Below are 13,321 nucleotides of genomic sequence, written 5' to 3' on the forward strand. Positions count from 1 at the left end.
TTTCAATTTTTCACTTGATTTTTTTTTTTTATTATTATTTGACATTGATACAAAAAAATAGTATCTTGATTAGCAGCTTTGCTGGCAATCCCACAAAACTGTAAATAATACATTAATCTAAAAGAATGCACTCCTACAGACACTAGAGATAAAACAATATATACAATTTAGACAAATAAATACATAAGTACAGCCAGTCATATATAATAATACACTTAAAGTTCGGTTACTGTTGACAAGCTTTTCTAATTAATTACACTCTTCATTTACAAATTGCCATTGCCATCTACATTATAAAGACAAAAAAAATCTCAAAATTTATACTTAACATTATTATTAGGAAATGTGGAAAATCAACCTTGAGACTTCTTTAAGTTTAAGTACTCTTACAGTTTTAGCAAAATAAAAAAGAAAAAATGCTTTTGTGGAAAAATTCCTCCTAAAGAGAGGCACTTCCCGCCCAGCTGCTTCACTTAATGTGCTTTGTTCATGAATATTTTGGAATAAAAATGTGATTACAGTCACACTTTTGAAGTGACTAGAAGCCAGCATGTTTAACCAAGTTGTCATTTGTCCCATGACCAATGAAACAAAATGACCTTTAAATAATGTAAGTATTTTTTTGATTAAAGGAAGTCTGTTGAAAACATTGGTTTCTTAACCATATCCCACATGGCACAAATAGTACTGAGTGGAAGGGACAGCTGTCCCTATGAGTAGATGTATTGCTACCTTTCTATATCCAGGTTCTGATACTGAAATTTCTGAGCAAAGAGAAAATAATAAATCTCAGTGTAACGAGCTAGTGAAGCCTAACATCAGAAAATTAATCGAAGTAGAAAATTAAGCTTTTGTTGTGGTTTTTAAAATTTGCTTGACAGCAAACGAAAAAGTATCTTGTACATTCAAAAGTTAGGGCACACATGCTTAAGGCTCTTGAAACACTGGACAAATATAATGCCTCACTCAGCTCCATGCATAACAGAATGCTACATAGCAAGCAGACTTACACATATATACAGCTGAATACAGAAGAAAATGCCTTAGAAATATGTACATCAATTTCAAGATGAACATTTACATTTTTGTTGAAGGTCTATCTATTTATAAATGGAAGGAAATACAATTTTTCAGATATAATTTTCAAGGTGTACCTTGCAATTATTAATGCAGTCTACTTGTACTAGGAGAAATTCAAGGCTACCATGCTACTTGAGCCCTGAGGTATCTGGATTGGGAGCCCTGCTGTCCTCCTGGTTACGAACCAAAGGCCACAGAAGCATCAGCAGAAATAAGGCAACCAAATCCATTTTCTTGTGATTTAGAACCCCCAAATTACTGCACAGTGCAGAGGGATAGCAGAAGTGATTGCAGGCTGTGGGTTCAAATGATTATAAAATGTGTCCCTGGTAGGATGGCATCTATGCTGTCTGATTCACCCAAGGGCTAGGGATGAATTACACCAAAACCAAGCATATTGTGGGACTTGTATGAGGAAATCTGAACTTCACCCAGTCAGCATGTTATATATTCACTTATGCAATTAGTTGTATCTTGGGAGTTCTGAGTTTGATAAGACAGAGCAACTTGACAAGGACTAGATCAACGAGGGAAGGATAACCCTTAATTATACAGCAAGAGATGTGGCATTTCTATAAAAATTACTGGGGTTTTGTTTTGGGTCTTTTTATTTATGAAGCGTACACAAGCTCCTGTTAGCAGTAACTCCTAGGCTGCTGTGTAGCTTCACCTTTAGGTCTGAAATAGATTAGATTTGCTTGAGATGGCTCCTGCTAGTGACTTAGAGGCCAGATACACTTTACCTTATTTGCAAGTAGTTTCTTTTGAAAGGATACTGCTGCATCTGTGAACAAGACTAACAATTTGCCATGAAACTGCAAACCTTTTAGGGGGTAGCATCTCCTCTGTTGCTGTTGTAAAGTGCTGTGTACACCTATGGCAAAATCAGGTCAAAGTTTTCCTTTAAATTCATATTCAGTTAATTTCTGACAACTTTAGAGACATCCTGAATAACATACAGACTAAAGTTTTGCATATATTACACATAATGCCAGCTGCAATGAATGAGACTTCGTGTGTGCTGAGGATGGCAGGAGTAATCTACAGCTAATAGTATATTTGGTGAGTTTTGGGTTTTTGTAACTCGTGAGTTCTTCATTCCAAGTTATTTGCTGAGCAATATCATATTTCACCTCTTTCTTATAAGGTGGTGCTGAATAGAAATGGCCTGAATTTGTCAAAGAGTTTTCATGACATTTCATAAATATTCATATTCAAAATACACATAAACACATTACGAAAGTTTAATAAATCTTGCATATTTGATTTCTGTTGCATGTCCAGGGTGTCTACTGAATGGGAACTCAGTGTGTGCTGACTGTGATGAGTAAACTGAGAGCTTTAAAAGGTTTTTAAAAAAGGCTAGAATTTGGTGGGGGGGGGCGGTTAATAAGTCTTTCTTTAAAAGCCCACTCTTTTTCTGTGGAATTTGTACATAACTGTTGTGTATGATCAACATAAAATTGATTGCATTCTTTTATTGGACTATATTCTTCTTTTCTACACCATTAAAATCTGTTAGATTCTTGTTCCTATATGCACTGCAGCATAAAGTAAAGCTTACTCTCAAAAAGCTGCTTTTGTGTTACTTTTTTTTTTTTAGGTAAATAGTGCACTGACTGCTGTTGCAGAAATATGCTGCTTATTGACACTTTCAGCATTCAATATAATTATATATTGCTATTCGAGTTGTTTAATGGAGAATCCATTGATACTGATGAGAGACATTACCTTGCTTTCGAATGAAAAGTTAAGATATTCATGCTTTTCTCATATATTTTTAAGATAGTTTTTCATACCTCTCCCCTGTCTTATTTTGCCTGCAGATTCTACTTAATTTTTAAATTGTGTTACATATTTTATTGGGCTATTGTGGGAAATGTAAAGAAATGGGTTGTTCTGAAATAATTTAAAGAAATTGCATTTGGTGGATGAAAATATATTTCAGTGTGTGAGTTTGTTTCTAAGGCCAATGAAATTTTGATGTTCTTACCTGTCTAAATTCTGCTATTACACCATTAATAAGCTATTTGGGAATTTCACACATTGTACTATAAAATACACATGTCAAAGTAGGTATATAAGTTCAGTGCAAATGTATGCTTCTTAATTTATTAACAAGGCTCTAAACAGAGACAGTTGTAGGGTGTCAAAAGAAGAATACTTTTGTATGTTTGTAATTCTTCATTTCTCAGGTCCTGAGTCTTATCTCAGAGGCTGGGGTGTGAATTGTTAACTCGTAATAGTTTTACTGTTCTACACACAGATGCAAGAACTGATATGTGTAATAGATGATACTATACAAAATCTGAGATTTGACTCTAGATCCTTTCAGTTGGCATAATGTCCTTATGAAAAAGAGCCTGAAGTTTGTAAACCAGTAGTCAAAGCGAGAATGAAAAATCAGTCATTAAAAATCCTCTCACAGTTAATATCCCACAGTTTAACCTGTAAATCAGCAGATCACTTTGTCAAAAAATAACCAAACTCAACCAAAATTTAAAAAAAGGTATTTACAGCTGTAAAAATCTTAACATCGAAGATGTTTCTTGCTGGACATGTCATTCCAAATTCTGTGCATTTCCTCTGGTGTTATCTGGTGCACTGTGATCACTCTGCGGTACCTGCACAAGCTGTAGGCCATTTTCCAGTGATTGAAGCCACTGTTTTGGAAGGGGTGAATGCCCAGCTTCCGAAGGCAGAGTCCAACGTACACATCTTCAAGATGAAGAAGTCTGGTGTGAAGGGAGGTTTTGTAAATCAGTTCTGCTACATCAGCTGAAAAAATGTAGCCAGTGCCTGAACAGAAGGGTGGGTAATTGCTGTCGGGATACAAATCTCTGGGCATGTACCACTTACTGCGAACATCTCTTATTGGTCCTCCGTTTATAACATAACCAGTGAAGTACCTCCTCCTTGGCTTGGTGTTAGGTTTGAGCAGCTTATAAATAAGATTGTCCATATTTACAAAAATATCACTGTCTGTCTTCATGACATATTTTGCTTTTGAACAAAATGTTGCTACCCACCTCATCCCCATCAATGTTTTCAGAGTGAGGTTATGGTAAGAGTCAATAAAATCCTCCACAATAATGTCATGAAAAATCTGGCTTTCTTGCTCTACCATTTGATTTAACACAGGGTCTGAGTTTTTTCCAAGAAGAAACAGTGTGGCGATCTTAATTCCTTTAAAGTTGTTTTCATCTCCCCATGTTTCTCGAATGGCTTGCCTTGCATCGAACTCTTTGTGAGTTGTACTGATAAGAATGACCAAGAATGGGGCACTCTTCTCACATTTGTTGGGTTCATTGATAAGGAAGTCAAAGGAATGTGGATTTATAGGTCGAGTTCTTATGTTGCCAAAGGAAACATTTTTTCTGGCTATGGATATGCTACTGACCTGTCTGTGGCCTGTGTAGGAAGAAGTAGGACGAGTTATACTTAAGTACCAAAGAGCGCTTGCCCAACAAACTACTGTCAAAATGTATAAGCATGAGACCTTTGAAGCCATTGTTCCTCTAGCTCTTCTATTCCATGTGATGAATAAATAGCCTTTGTACCGTGAGTGCACCTGTGTCCCGGAGAGGCAGCATATTATTAATGAAACTTGAAAGTTCGATATAGAAAAGTAACTCTGTAATCATTCATGGATCTCAGATAGGAGCTGTTAACCCTGATGATACTCAGCTTTTCTTCCTTTACTAGCAGCGGCTTCCATTTCTTGGTATTTTCTGTTATTTCTGAAAAATATGAAGAAAAGTTTTCTATTGCGAGATCATAAAAGCCTAGGGCAAGAAAAATGAGCTTATATATGACTGGCCATTAATAAGCTAAATGTCTTAATGCATTTCTCAGATATTCCCTTTTTTCTCATGAGGTACCAAAATACACGAATGTACTGGAATAGAGCAGTGTAACTGAAATAATGCTTTTATGATTGGTAATTTCTCATAGGTGGTTTTATACAAAAAAAGTTAAGCATGCATCGCATGTTGACTATTTAGATAATTTTAAAGGTATATGAAAATAATTTTATGGTTTTCTAGCATTTTCTTGCTTCCTAGCATTTCTTCTGGACAGCCCTTCACAATGTGCTGTGGACCATTTTAAATTTATTTATTATATTTATATACATTTATTATATTTAAAGAATGAAAAATAGTGTATTTTATTCTAGGATCAACAGCATCTGTGGCAGCTATGCACATGAATACCTACAAATCTAATTTGATCTAAATCTTAATGTCTCTTCTGCTAACAAGAACATGCTTAGGTGGAAATCAGGCAGAATGGATCTGAATGGGAAAGGTACAGAAGAGAAAGAGGTATGTATACTGTCTTACCCATGTAAAGATCAGCTCTCGAGTAGACTTCATAAAAGTCTAGAAATAAATTAACACAGTTCAGTTATTCTTGTTGGCTTCCTTCTCCTTTCCCCCCAAACAGTCTTTTCATGAGCAAACATCATTGCTGTACCACATAAAACAGATAAATCATGATGGCAGCCTAGTAATGGTGGCACTTTGCTGGCTGGTGTGCAGAGTTGCCTGCCTGGACAAGGTTCCTGCACTGACAGCCCCATCCTGTGCTGTTCGAGTCTTGCCTCCAGCACTGGGGAGCTTTGAGACTTTCCTAGATCAAGTGCCAGCCCTGAATCTTCCTTTGCTCTTAGCAAGTTTGCTGGGAACCAGTTCTGTTTTTCATAATTTTGTGGAAATGAGACAAGCTGCCTCAAGCTTGCCAGCTCAGTGCTGACTCCTCCAAGGCACATCAGTAGCTGGAGAGTGCCTGTAGGTTCCACCTTCCTGAGTTTTACTATTGTGTTACTTCAGAGCTAAAGGATAGTAGAATCATGCAACAGAAGAGCTTTTTGAAAAAGTCTCTGAAATATTTAACATTTACTTTGGATAGAGCAAAGTATGTATTCAGATAAAAAGATAGAAGCACTGTCTTAGAAATATCCTTCCTGATTTCACGCCGCTCCGGCACGTTGCAGTCAGACCCCCTCTAGGCAGGCCATTTGAGTGCAAGGACTGTTAGGTACCCTGTGCCATTATTTCATTGTGGGGTTTAAGAACAGCAGAGAAACAATCTAAAAATTTGCTAAATCTATACAGACTATAATCTCCTTGTAAATTCTTATAGCTAGCACTGTCCTCCTAGTCTTCATTACATGCACGTTTAATTATTTAATGACCAGAACTCACATACTGCTCTTCCCTTCCACAAAATATGGTACTGTGAATTTTTTGTCTGTTTCAGAGCATCATCACTTTCAATTGGTTTTGCCCTGTAACTGGGGAAATTTAATGAGGTAGAGGTGGACTGTGATCTCCTTCATTGCTCATCACAGGACTCAGGGTTTGTGGTACCAAGCAGTACCATCAAATGTTTGGGACCAGTGCATTTAATTGCATTTAATTATTCCACAGGGCTGCAGAACACAACGATGTTGGCAGGGCACGCACATGTATTTATGTCCTTGTAAATAAATACAGTTGTAATAAATATATACACAGGTGCTACTGTGATGTCTGGAAAGGGAATGCATAATGCTGTAACAACATGCTGTGATATAGTTCTGAGAAAGGCAAAACCCATTCCTAATCTGGTAGGTTGGTTTTGTTTCTGGCTTCATTGTGAAGCTCTGCTAACACTCTCACTGGAAATGCCAACAAGGAAATCCACCAAGTGCAAAATACCATACTATAATGAAGAAACAGGAGTGTAAAGTCTGGAAAAATGTGTTACTAAAGAAAGAAATGCAGCAATCATGGATTGGAGATGCAGAGCAAGAGCTCTGTAGGTCAGTGTGTTTAATGGGCTCCAGCATTAAAGTCTCACAAATAAGTGCCATATTCTGCATATGATGCATTATTTTAGGAAACTATATATTGCACTATGTAAAGGTGTAAGATGTTCTACATAAAGGGTAGGTGCATTAGTTACCATGAACACTGTGCAGATATCTGAGGGAAAGGAAAATTGTAACCAATGCTTCTTCCAAACTGCAAAATTACATAAAATAGTTTTTCAGTCCAGCAATGTCATGGCTGTGATAACCAATCTTGTGTGCTCTGAAAGGATTAGAAGCAACAAAAGCCTTACTCCATTCTGAAGAAAGACTCCGAGCTTTTGTGGGGAATTTTTTTCCCAGTTATGAAATCGATAGGTAACTGTGTGGGACAAATGTTTCTTATATTGGCCCTTGGATTGATGTCTCTTGAAACAAGTTTATATTTTTCTGTTGGATATTTGGTTTGGTTTGTTTGTTTGTTTTTTGTTTGTTTACTTTGCCTTTTAAAAAGAAAAATAAGAGTTGAGATTGTGTGCTTTGGTTTGGAGTAGTTTGCACCAACCCTGGGGTAATTTTTGAGCGAAGTGCAGATGAAGTGGTTATGAGTGAGCTGACTGTAGTTTTCCTGATTAGTGAAATTGTAAATTTTATTATTTTTTAGGAAGATGGAGGGGAAAAACAAAATGAGAGCTACCTCCTATTCCTCTTCACAGGGAGTTTCTCTGCTATTCCAACTCTTTTGTGAGGTGAAGATGTGAAAATTTTAAGCTTTTTGCTATACATGGGAAAGATAGAAAATAGCATAAACAAAATTTGCAAATAGTGTAAATGCAATACCAAATTAGCTGTGAAGTCTTGGTCTGTAATTTAGATGAGATTATTTTTGCCTCCAGGACTGATCTCTCTTCCTCTTTGTAGTATCACAGAGGGGGTTGGATAAATAGCTATGTTGTGTATTTTTTTGGCCACAGGGCAAATGCTCCTACAAATTATTTCTGGTAACATTGGTCCTGCCCAATAATGTTTACCTTGCATGAGCAAGAAAATACATAGCTTCAGTAGGCAGGGAAATATGAATTAAGCAGTGAAATACTTAGTTTGTGATGTTTTAGCAGTCAAGAATTTCAGAAGTTGACAAATTCTATTATTAAAGATGATGCTAAGTAATCAAGATGCTAAACAAGCACCTAGCTTAAGCGTACCTTCAACACAGCAATAATTCTAGGAATGTTGCAAAATTATTCACAAAAGTAAAAATCTGCAAAAGTATCAAAATCTGTGATACAGACTATCTGTATTTTGTTTGTTGGAACAGAGTATATCCCATTTGGGGTCGCTTACACAGGCCAAGGAAGGTGTCACCTCCTCTCCTTTCTTCTTTGGAGTGAAAGAAGGCTTTCTTAGCAGGGCAGTAGCAACGTTTAAGCTCTTGGATCCTGGTTTTTAAAATTGTTTTAATTCAATCTGTCCCTTTTTCTAACCTGGTTGTCATACTGCAAGTAAGAAAAGGCTCAAACATGAAGGGTAGATGACTGCGAAAAGCGAATGTTTAGCATCACACTTCTGTACTGTGATACAAAGTCATACACTTAATTGCACTATTCACAGCTCATGCTGTGCAAGCTAGAGAAACCACCCAGACGGAGCACAGAAAGCTGTACTGTGTAACTTCTGTAAGTAATTGTCTTGATGAGGACTGTATTTGCAGCAAACCTTTTATGAGCTGACTGCACATCAAGAATAATCCTCCACATAATGAGCACATTTGAGAATCTTGTTAACTGTTCATGGGCAATTTTCAGGCAGATGCCAAATGAGTTCAGCAAACGTTACTCATCAGCAGCAATATTTTGCCAATGTTTTGGACTGCTGCTCTCTCTGCTGAGAGGCTGTTGATCTTTCTTTCAAGAAAGTCTGTCCTGTGTAAGTGCAGTTGCAATAAGGTATCTAGATCACAGTGGATGCCCGTGGTAGAAGCCAGAGCTCTTGAAGACTGGCTGGTTGTGATAGTTGTAATCCATACCATGTCACTCACTGTGGCTGAGGGTGGTGCTGAGTGCAGGCAGTTGGGATGCTGAGTCCTGGGGATGACCCCTGAGAAGCTTAGGGAGATCACAGCTGCTCATCCTGACAGCCAGGACTCTGTTAGGCAGAGAGTAACTGAGTCAAATTAATACTGTGCATCTCTGCCAAAATGTACCTATTCCTTTCCCTGGAAAAAAAAAAAAAAAAGGAATGCAGCTGCTAAATTATTTAGTAAATGTAACAAACTCTTTTCATTTTCCCTGAAAAGACATTTTTGTATGTTTTCTATGATCATGGCTTTCATCTGTATATAGACCAAAACACTGAAATGTCTTCACCATTTAGGAAGTCCTTAAATTACCTAAGGAAAAGTCTGTGATTATTACCGAATCGTGTTGAGAAGATAATTATACTGAACATTAAGAATACATCTACATGGAAATCTGGGGAACTGTTATGTTCTAGGCTGTATGTTTTCATAGTAATTTCTGGAGGAAATTCTGGACAGATGGCACAGGTGATTTAACAGAAGATTGCAACTTCCTTTCTGGGAACTTCATTTAAGATTTCTTAAATATTCCGAATGTTTTTTCTGCCTGGGTGTAATGGATCTGAAAACAAATCAGTGCTGCAAAGAATGACCTTCCTCTCTATAACTTTGTAAAAAGGGGCTGTAACAGATGCAGAAACCATGGTCTTGGGCTGAACAGAGGAAAGTACAAACATTCATTTCAGGTCCATGTTTTTTAGAAAAATTATTTATTTTTTTAGAGGGCTCATAGCTGTCATATGTTAAAAGAGGCTGACTTCTCTTCCTTCAAAGACAATGAGGACAAACATTTTCTGAATTATTCCTTGTTCACAGTTATATTGATAGTAGGCTTTACCCTAGGCAGCACCTGAATGTGAAAGCAAGTATTTGCACAAGTGCAAATTTCATACCAACAGTTCTCTTTCCATGAATGCTGATTGGCAGATAGTTGTCATGTAGTTTGTCATTAAATTGAAGAATTGATCTCTGGAAACAAATGTGGTATTTATAAATTATTTTTGGTATTTACTACCTGCTCCTAATATGAACAAAAGGTAAGAATGCACTGTCCATTAGGGAATTCTACCAAAAACTTCTATAGTGAAAATGAAAGTTATAGAATTTTTAGCAAATGTACCTGTGTTACTGAAATTTCCCTAATCCTTAGAGAGCTACTGCAGCCTTTGAAGAGTTAAAAGTTAAGTCTACATGAAAGTAAATCTGCCTGAGTTACTTTTCTGTATTTTCCACTTTGGATTTTTTTTTTTCAATGGATCTATCTCTATAAAAACAGGATTTTCTGTTATTTTTCAAAAAGTGCCAAAACATCCCACATAAAACAACAAAACTGCATTTTCATTGCTCTTTTTCTTATGTTTAAGAACAAATTCTGCAGTTATTTTTTCTCAGCAAAATAATTTACAAGTTAAAAAGTAAACAGTTTCCACCATGACTAAGCTGTGAAGGGCAATTTTCAATTGCAGACAATGAAACTGTTGAAAGAAATACCTAGGAGTATTTTGATTGACAAACCCACCAGATTTACCATGACTGAAGGGAATGGGTTACATTACTTTTAGGAAATGTGAGCTTGGCATGAAGGACCATTCCTTGGCTGACAGTGTGTAGGGGTGGGATCTCAGTGTTGGTTTGAGCAGCTTTTCTCTCTGGCTTGGTTTGTGCATTAGGAACATTATAGCTACAAATTCCCCTTCAAGTTTTGCAGCCAGGAAGTATTTTCTTGCTGAAATGTTTTCTCTGCTTTCTCTGAGCTAACCAGAAAAAAAAAAGTATGATTTTGTAAAATCTTGTATTCACTTGACCTTGAAATGGGGTTTTATCCCATTTATCACATCTCAACTTTACATTTTCAGTAGCCCTCTTACTGTTTTGGTCATATTTTAAAACCAGGTCTCTCTGTCTCATATGTATAGTGACTATGACCAGCTAGTCACCAGGGGTATCACACAGCTGATTCCATGTGGAAGGAGATGAAAGGACAGACCAGACTGACCCAAGGACTGTCTGTAGACTGGATAGGTTTCTAAATTTTTAGCAAATCAGATATGCTTGGTCAGATACTAATCTAGAATGGTTGTAAGGTAGATTTTACTCAACTCAAAGTAATACTAGAACTTTAGACATGCTAGTCAGGTGTTCTGACTTGCTGTAATGCTGACTGCAAGTGATTTACCTGGAGCCAGTGCATGGGAGTTTTGCTGCTGTCTTTAGTAGAAGGCGTTTTGAGCATATGTCATTTGCACTAACTAAAAAGGAGAGAAAAGGAATTAAAAACATAAAATGAAAGAGCAAAATATTTAAAACCAGAAAACTTATTATTTACTTTTTTTATTCTTTTAAATCACCTGTGAGATGTCAAGTGTCAGATCTGTGCATTCTTCCCCATGAGTACTTTTCAGAAACAAATTTAACAAACCCTTTGTGACTTCATGTTGTGATAGGTCATTTGTGACTACATCAATCATATCTTGTTACATCAGTAATGTGTAAATTGCATCTCAATATGGTTATAAACTGATGCAAATAACATATTTCACTTTGGGTTACCATGGCCACGACTGTTATTTTTTCAGCTATTGTGCTGTGTTCTAGTGCAAAATTTCACGGCAAGGTTCCTTAGCTCACGTCACCACCAAATTGTTTACATCTAGTGAAAGTTTAGGACAAGAAAAAAAAGAAAAGAAGCTTTTAGTTTAAAAAACCAAAAAATTCAAAGGGGAAAACCTTTTGAACTGCTCTAATATAAAATCTTTATTACTCATGAAACAAGTGTGCATAATTTATTTAAAGAGTCCATATCTTAAATTATCTTCAAGTAATAGTGTTTGAAATTAAGTGTACTTCTGGTTTTGTCTTAACCTTCTTAGATTTCGCTATTATGTTTCCTTTGCATTCACAGCAGTGCCTGTGAAACTGTGGTCTGGGTTATGACACCAAGAATAGATGACAGTGGCCTTGATTATGTACACGACTACCCTAGTGGCACTGCTATCCTCAATTAATCTTTGTCAAAAAAGGAAGAATAACAATTATGTGATGACTGGAACACCTGAAATCACAGTGTCTGTGGTGATGATAATTCATCAAACTGGCTAATGAATCTCCTTCCCATAATTCACATGCTATTGGGGGCATTGATTAAAAAAAATGCAAACAATTAGAGCTTTTGGATTTACTAAGAAAAGTCCTAAAATAGTTTTGAGCCTGCCCATTAAAGTATCAGTTATGATGCTTGAGGAACTCAGCTTTTAATCTCATCAAAACTGGGGATGCTTCAGACTGGAAACAGCTATATAAAAATACATTGTTATAACCTCCTATTGACAGTAACTGAAGGATTCTGCAATATCTCAGGCATATCTGTACAATACCTATATTTATTGCAATTGTTATGTATCTTTACATGTGATTTTTGGTGAGATATTTCTTTTAAAGACTGAAAAGTAGCTAGAATTGATGTTATCTTCCCATTTCTTCCACAGCAATGAGGCTAGAAAATTTTGTAATTAGTGAATTTAGTTGATCATATAATAGCATTATTTCAACTTTTCTGCTTTAGAGAAAGGTTAGGTATTATCAGATGTCCAAGGAAATTGCTGGATACTGTGACACTGTGTCTTTTTTCTTTCTTTTCCCTGGAAATATTCTTCACATTGAGGAGGTCCTAGAGTATTGACCTGTCCATGCATGAACAGATTGCAGTACAGTTTTTTCATGTTTGCATGACAGTAATTAATGTGAAGTTAGATTGTGAAGCATTTGTCCTCATGAGCTGTTTATAAGTAAAGCTTCAGGTTTCTAATTCCTATTGTGAAGTTGTGATGAACTGAACACAGGCTGTTGCTTTTATAATTGCATGTTTCTCACAGAACTGTAACTTAAAAAACATCTGTAACCAAACAAATGACTTTTGTCTTCAGCTTGAAAGATACAGAGCATTCTTCAGCCAGATGACTTATTCACAGATACATAAAAAGCATTTCCTAGACAGACACTTTTTTTTTCTTTTGTTTTTCTTTTTTTTTTTTTCTTTTTCTTTTTTGGCAATTGGTTAGTCATGATTGAGATCCTGTATTTTATTTGGGCTCTCCTGGTCAGGTTTTTCTGAAAGCATTGCCTTAAATCTGGCAGAGACACAGTTTCAGCCCTACCAGGCAGGCGGTGGCTGCCTGCTGCTGGCTGTGCCCCCTTGCCTCCAGCAGGTCAGGATTCCTGGGGCTCCCTCCCAAACACTGAGCACCTGCAGCTCTGGCTTCCCAAGCAAGTTACCTTACACAGAAGGGAGAGTTCTGCTGGGAGGGTGGGACTTGCCTGCTCTTTGACTGAAAAGAAGTGGAATTACTGCCTTGGACGTTTGCCTTGAATAC

General features: G+C 36.7%; 1 protein-coding gene across 6 annotated transcripts in view; it reads right to left on the bottom strand.

Moving 5' to 3' along the window:
- B3GALT1 (beta-1,3-galactosyltransferase 1) overlaps positions 1–13,321 on the bottom strand; it is a 184,124-nt gene continuing 170,803 nt past the window's right edge. For 3 of the 6 annotated variants that reach the window (XM_085066551.1, XM_085066549.1, XM_085066554.1), the window contains 3 exons: positions 11,128–11,200; positions 5,424–5,462; positions 1–4,820 (listed from right to left, as the gene is read on the bottom strand). In XM_085066551.1, coding sequence (XP_084922677.1) covers positions 3,611–4,591 — 981 coding nt within the window. In that variant the 5' untranslated portion in view covers positions 4,592–4,820; positions 5,424–5,462; positions 11,128–11,200 and the 3' untranslated portion in view covers positions 1–3,610. The remainder of the gene's footprint in view (positions 4,821–5,423; positions 5,463–11,127; positions 11,201–13,321) is intronic. The other 3 variants (XM_085066548.1, XM_085066552.1, XM_085066553.1) reach the window with 1 other exon arrangement.

The sequence above is a fragment of the Lichenostomus cassidix genome, chromosome 7 (genome assembly GCF_008360975.1).
Source record: "Lichenostomus cassidix isolate B80296 chromosome 7, HeHo_3.0, whole genome shotgun sequence".
Taxonomy (NCBI): domain Eukaryota; kingdom Metazoa; phylum Chordata; class Aves; order Passeriformes; family Meliphagidae; genus Lichenostomus; species Lichenostomus cassidix.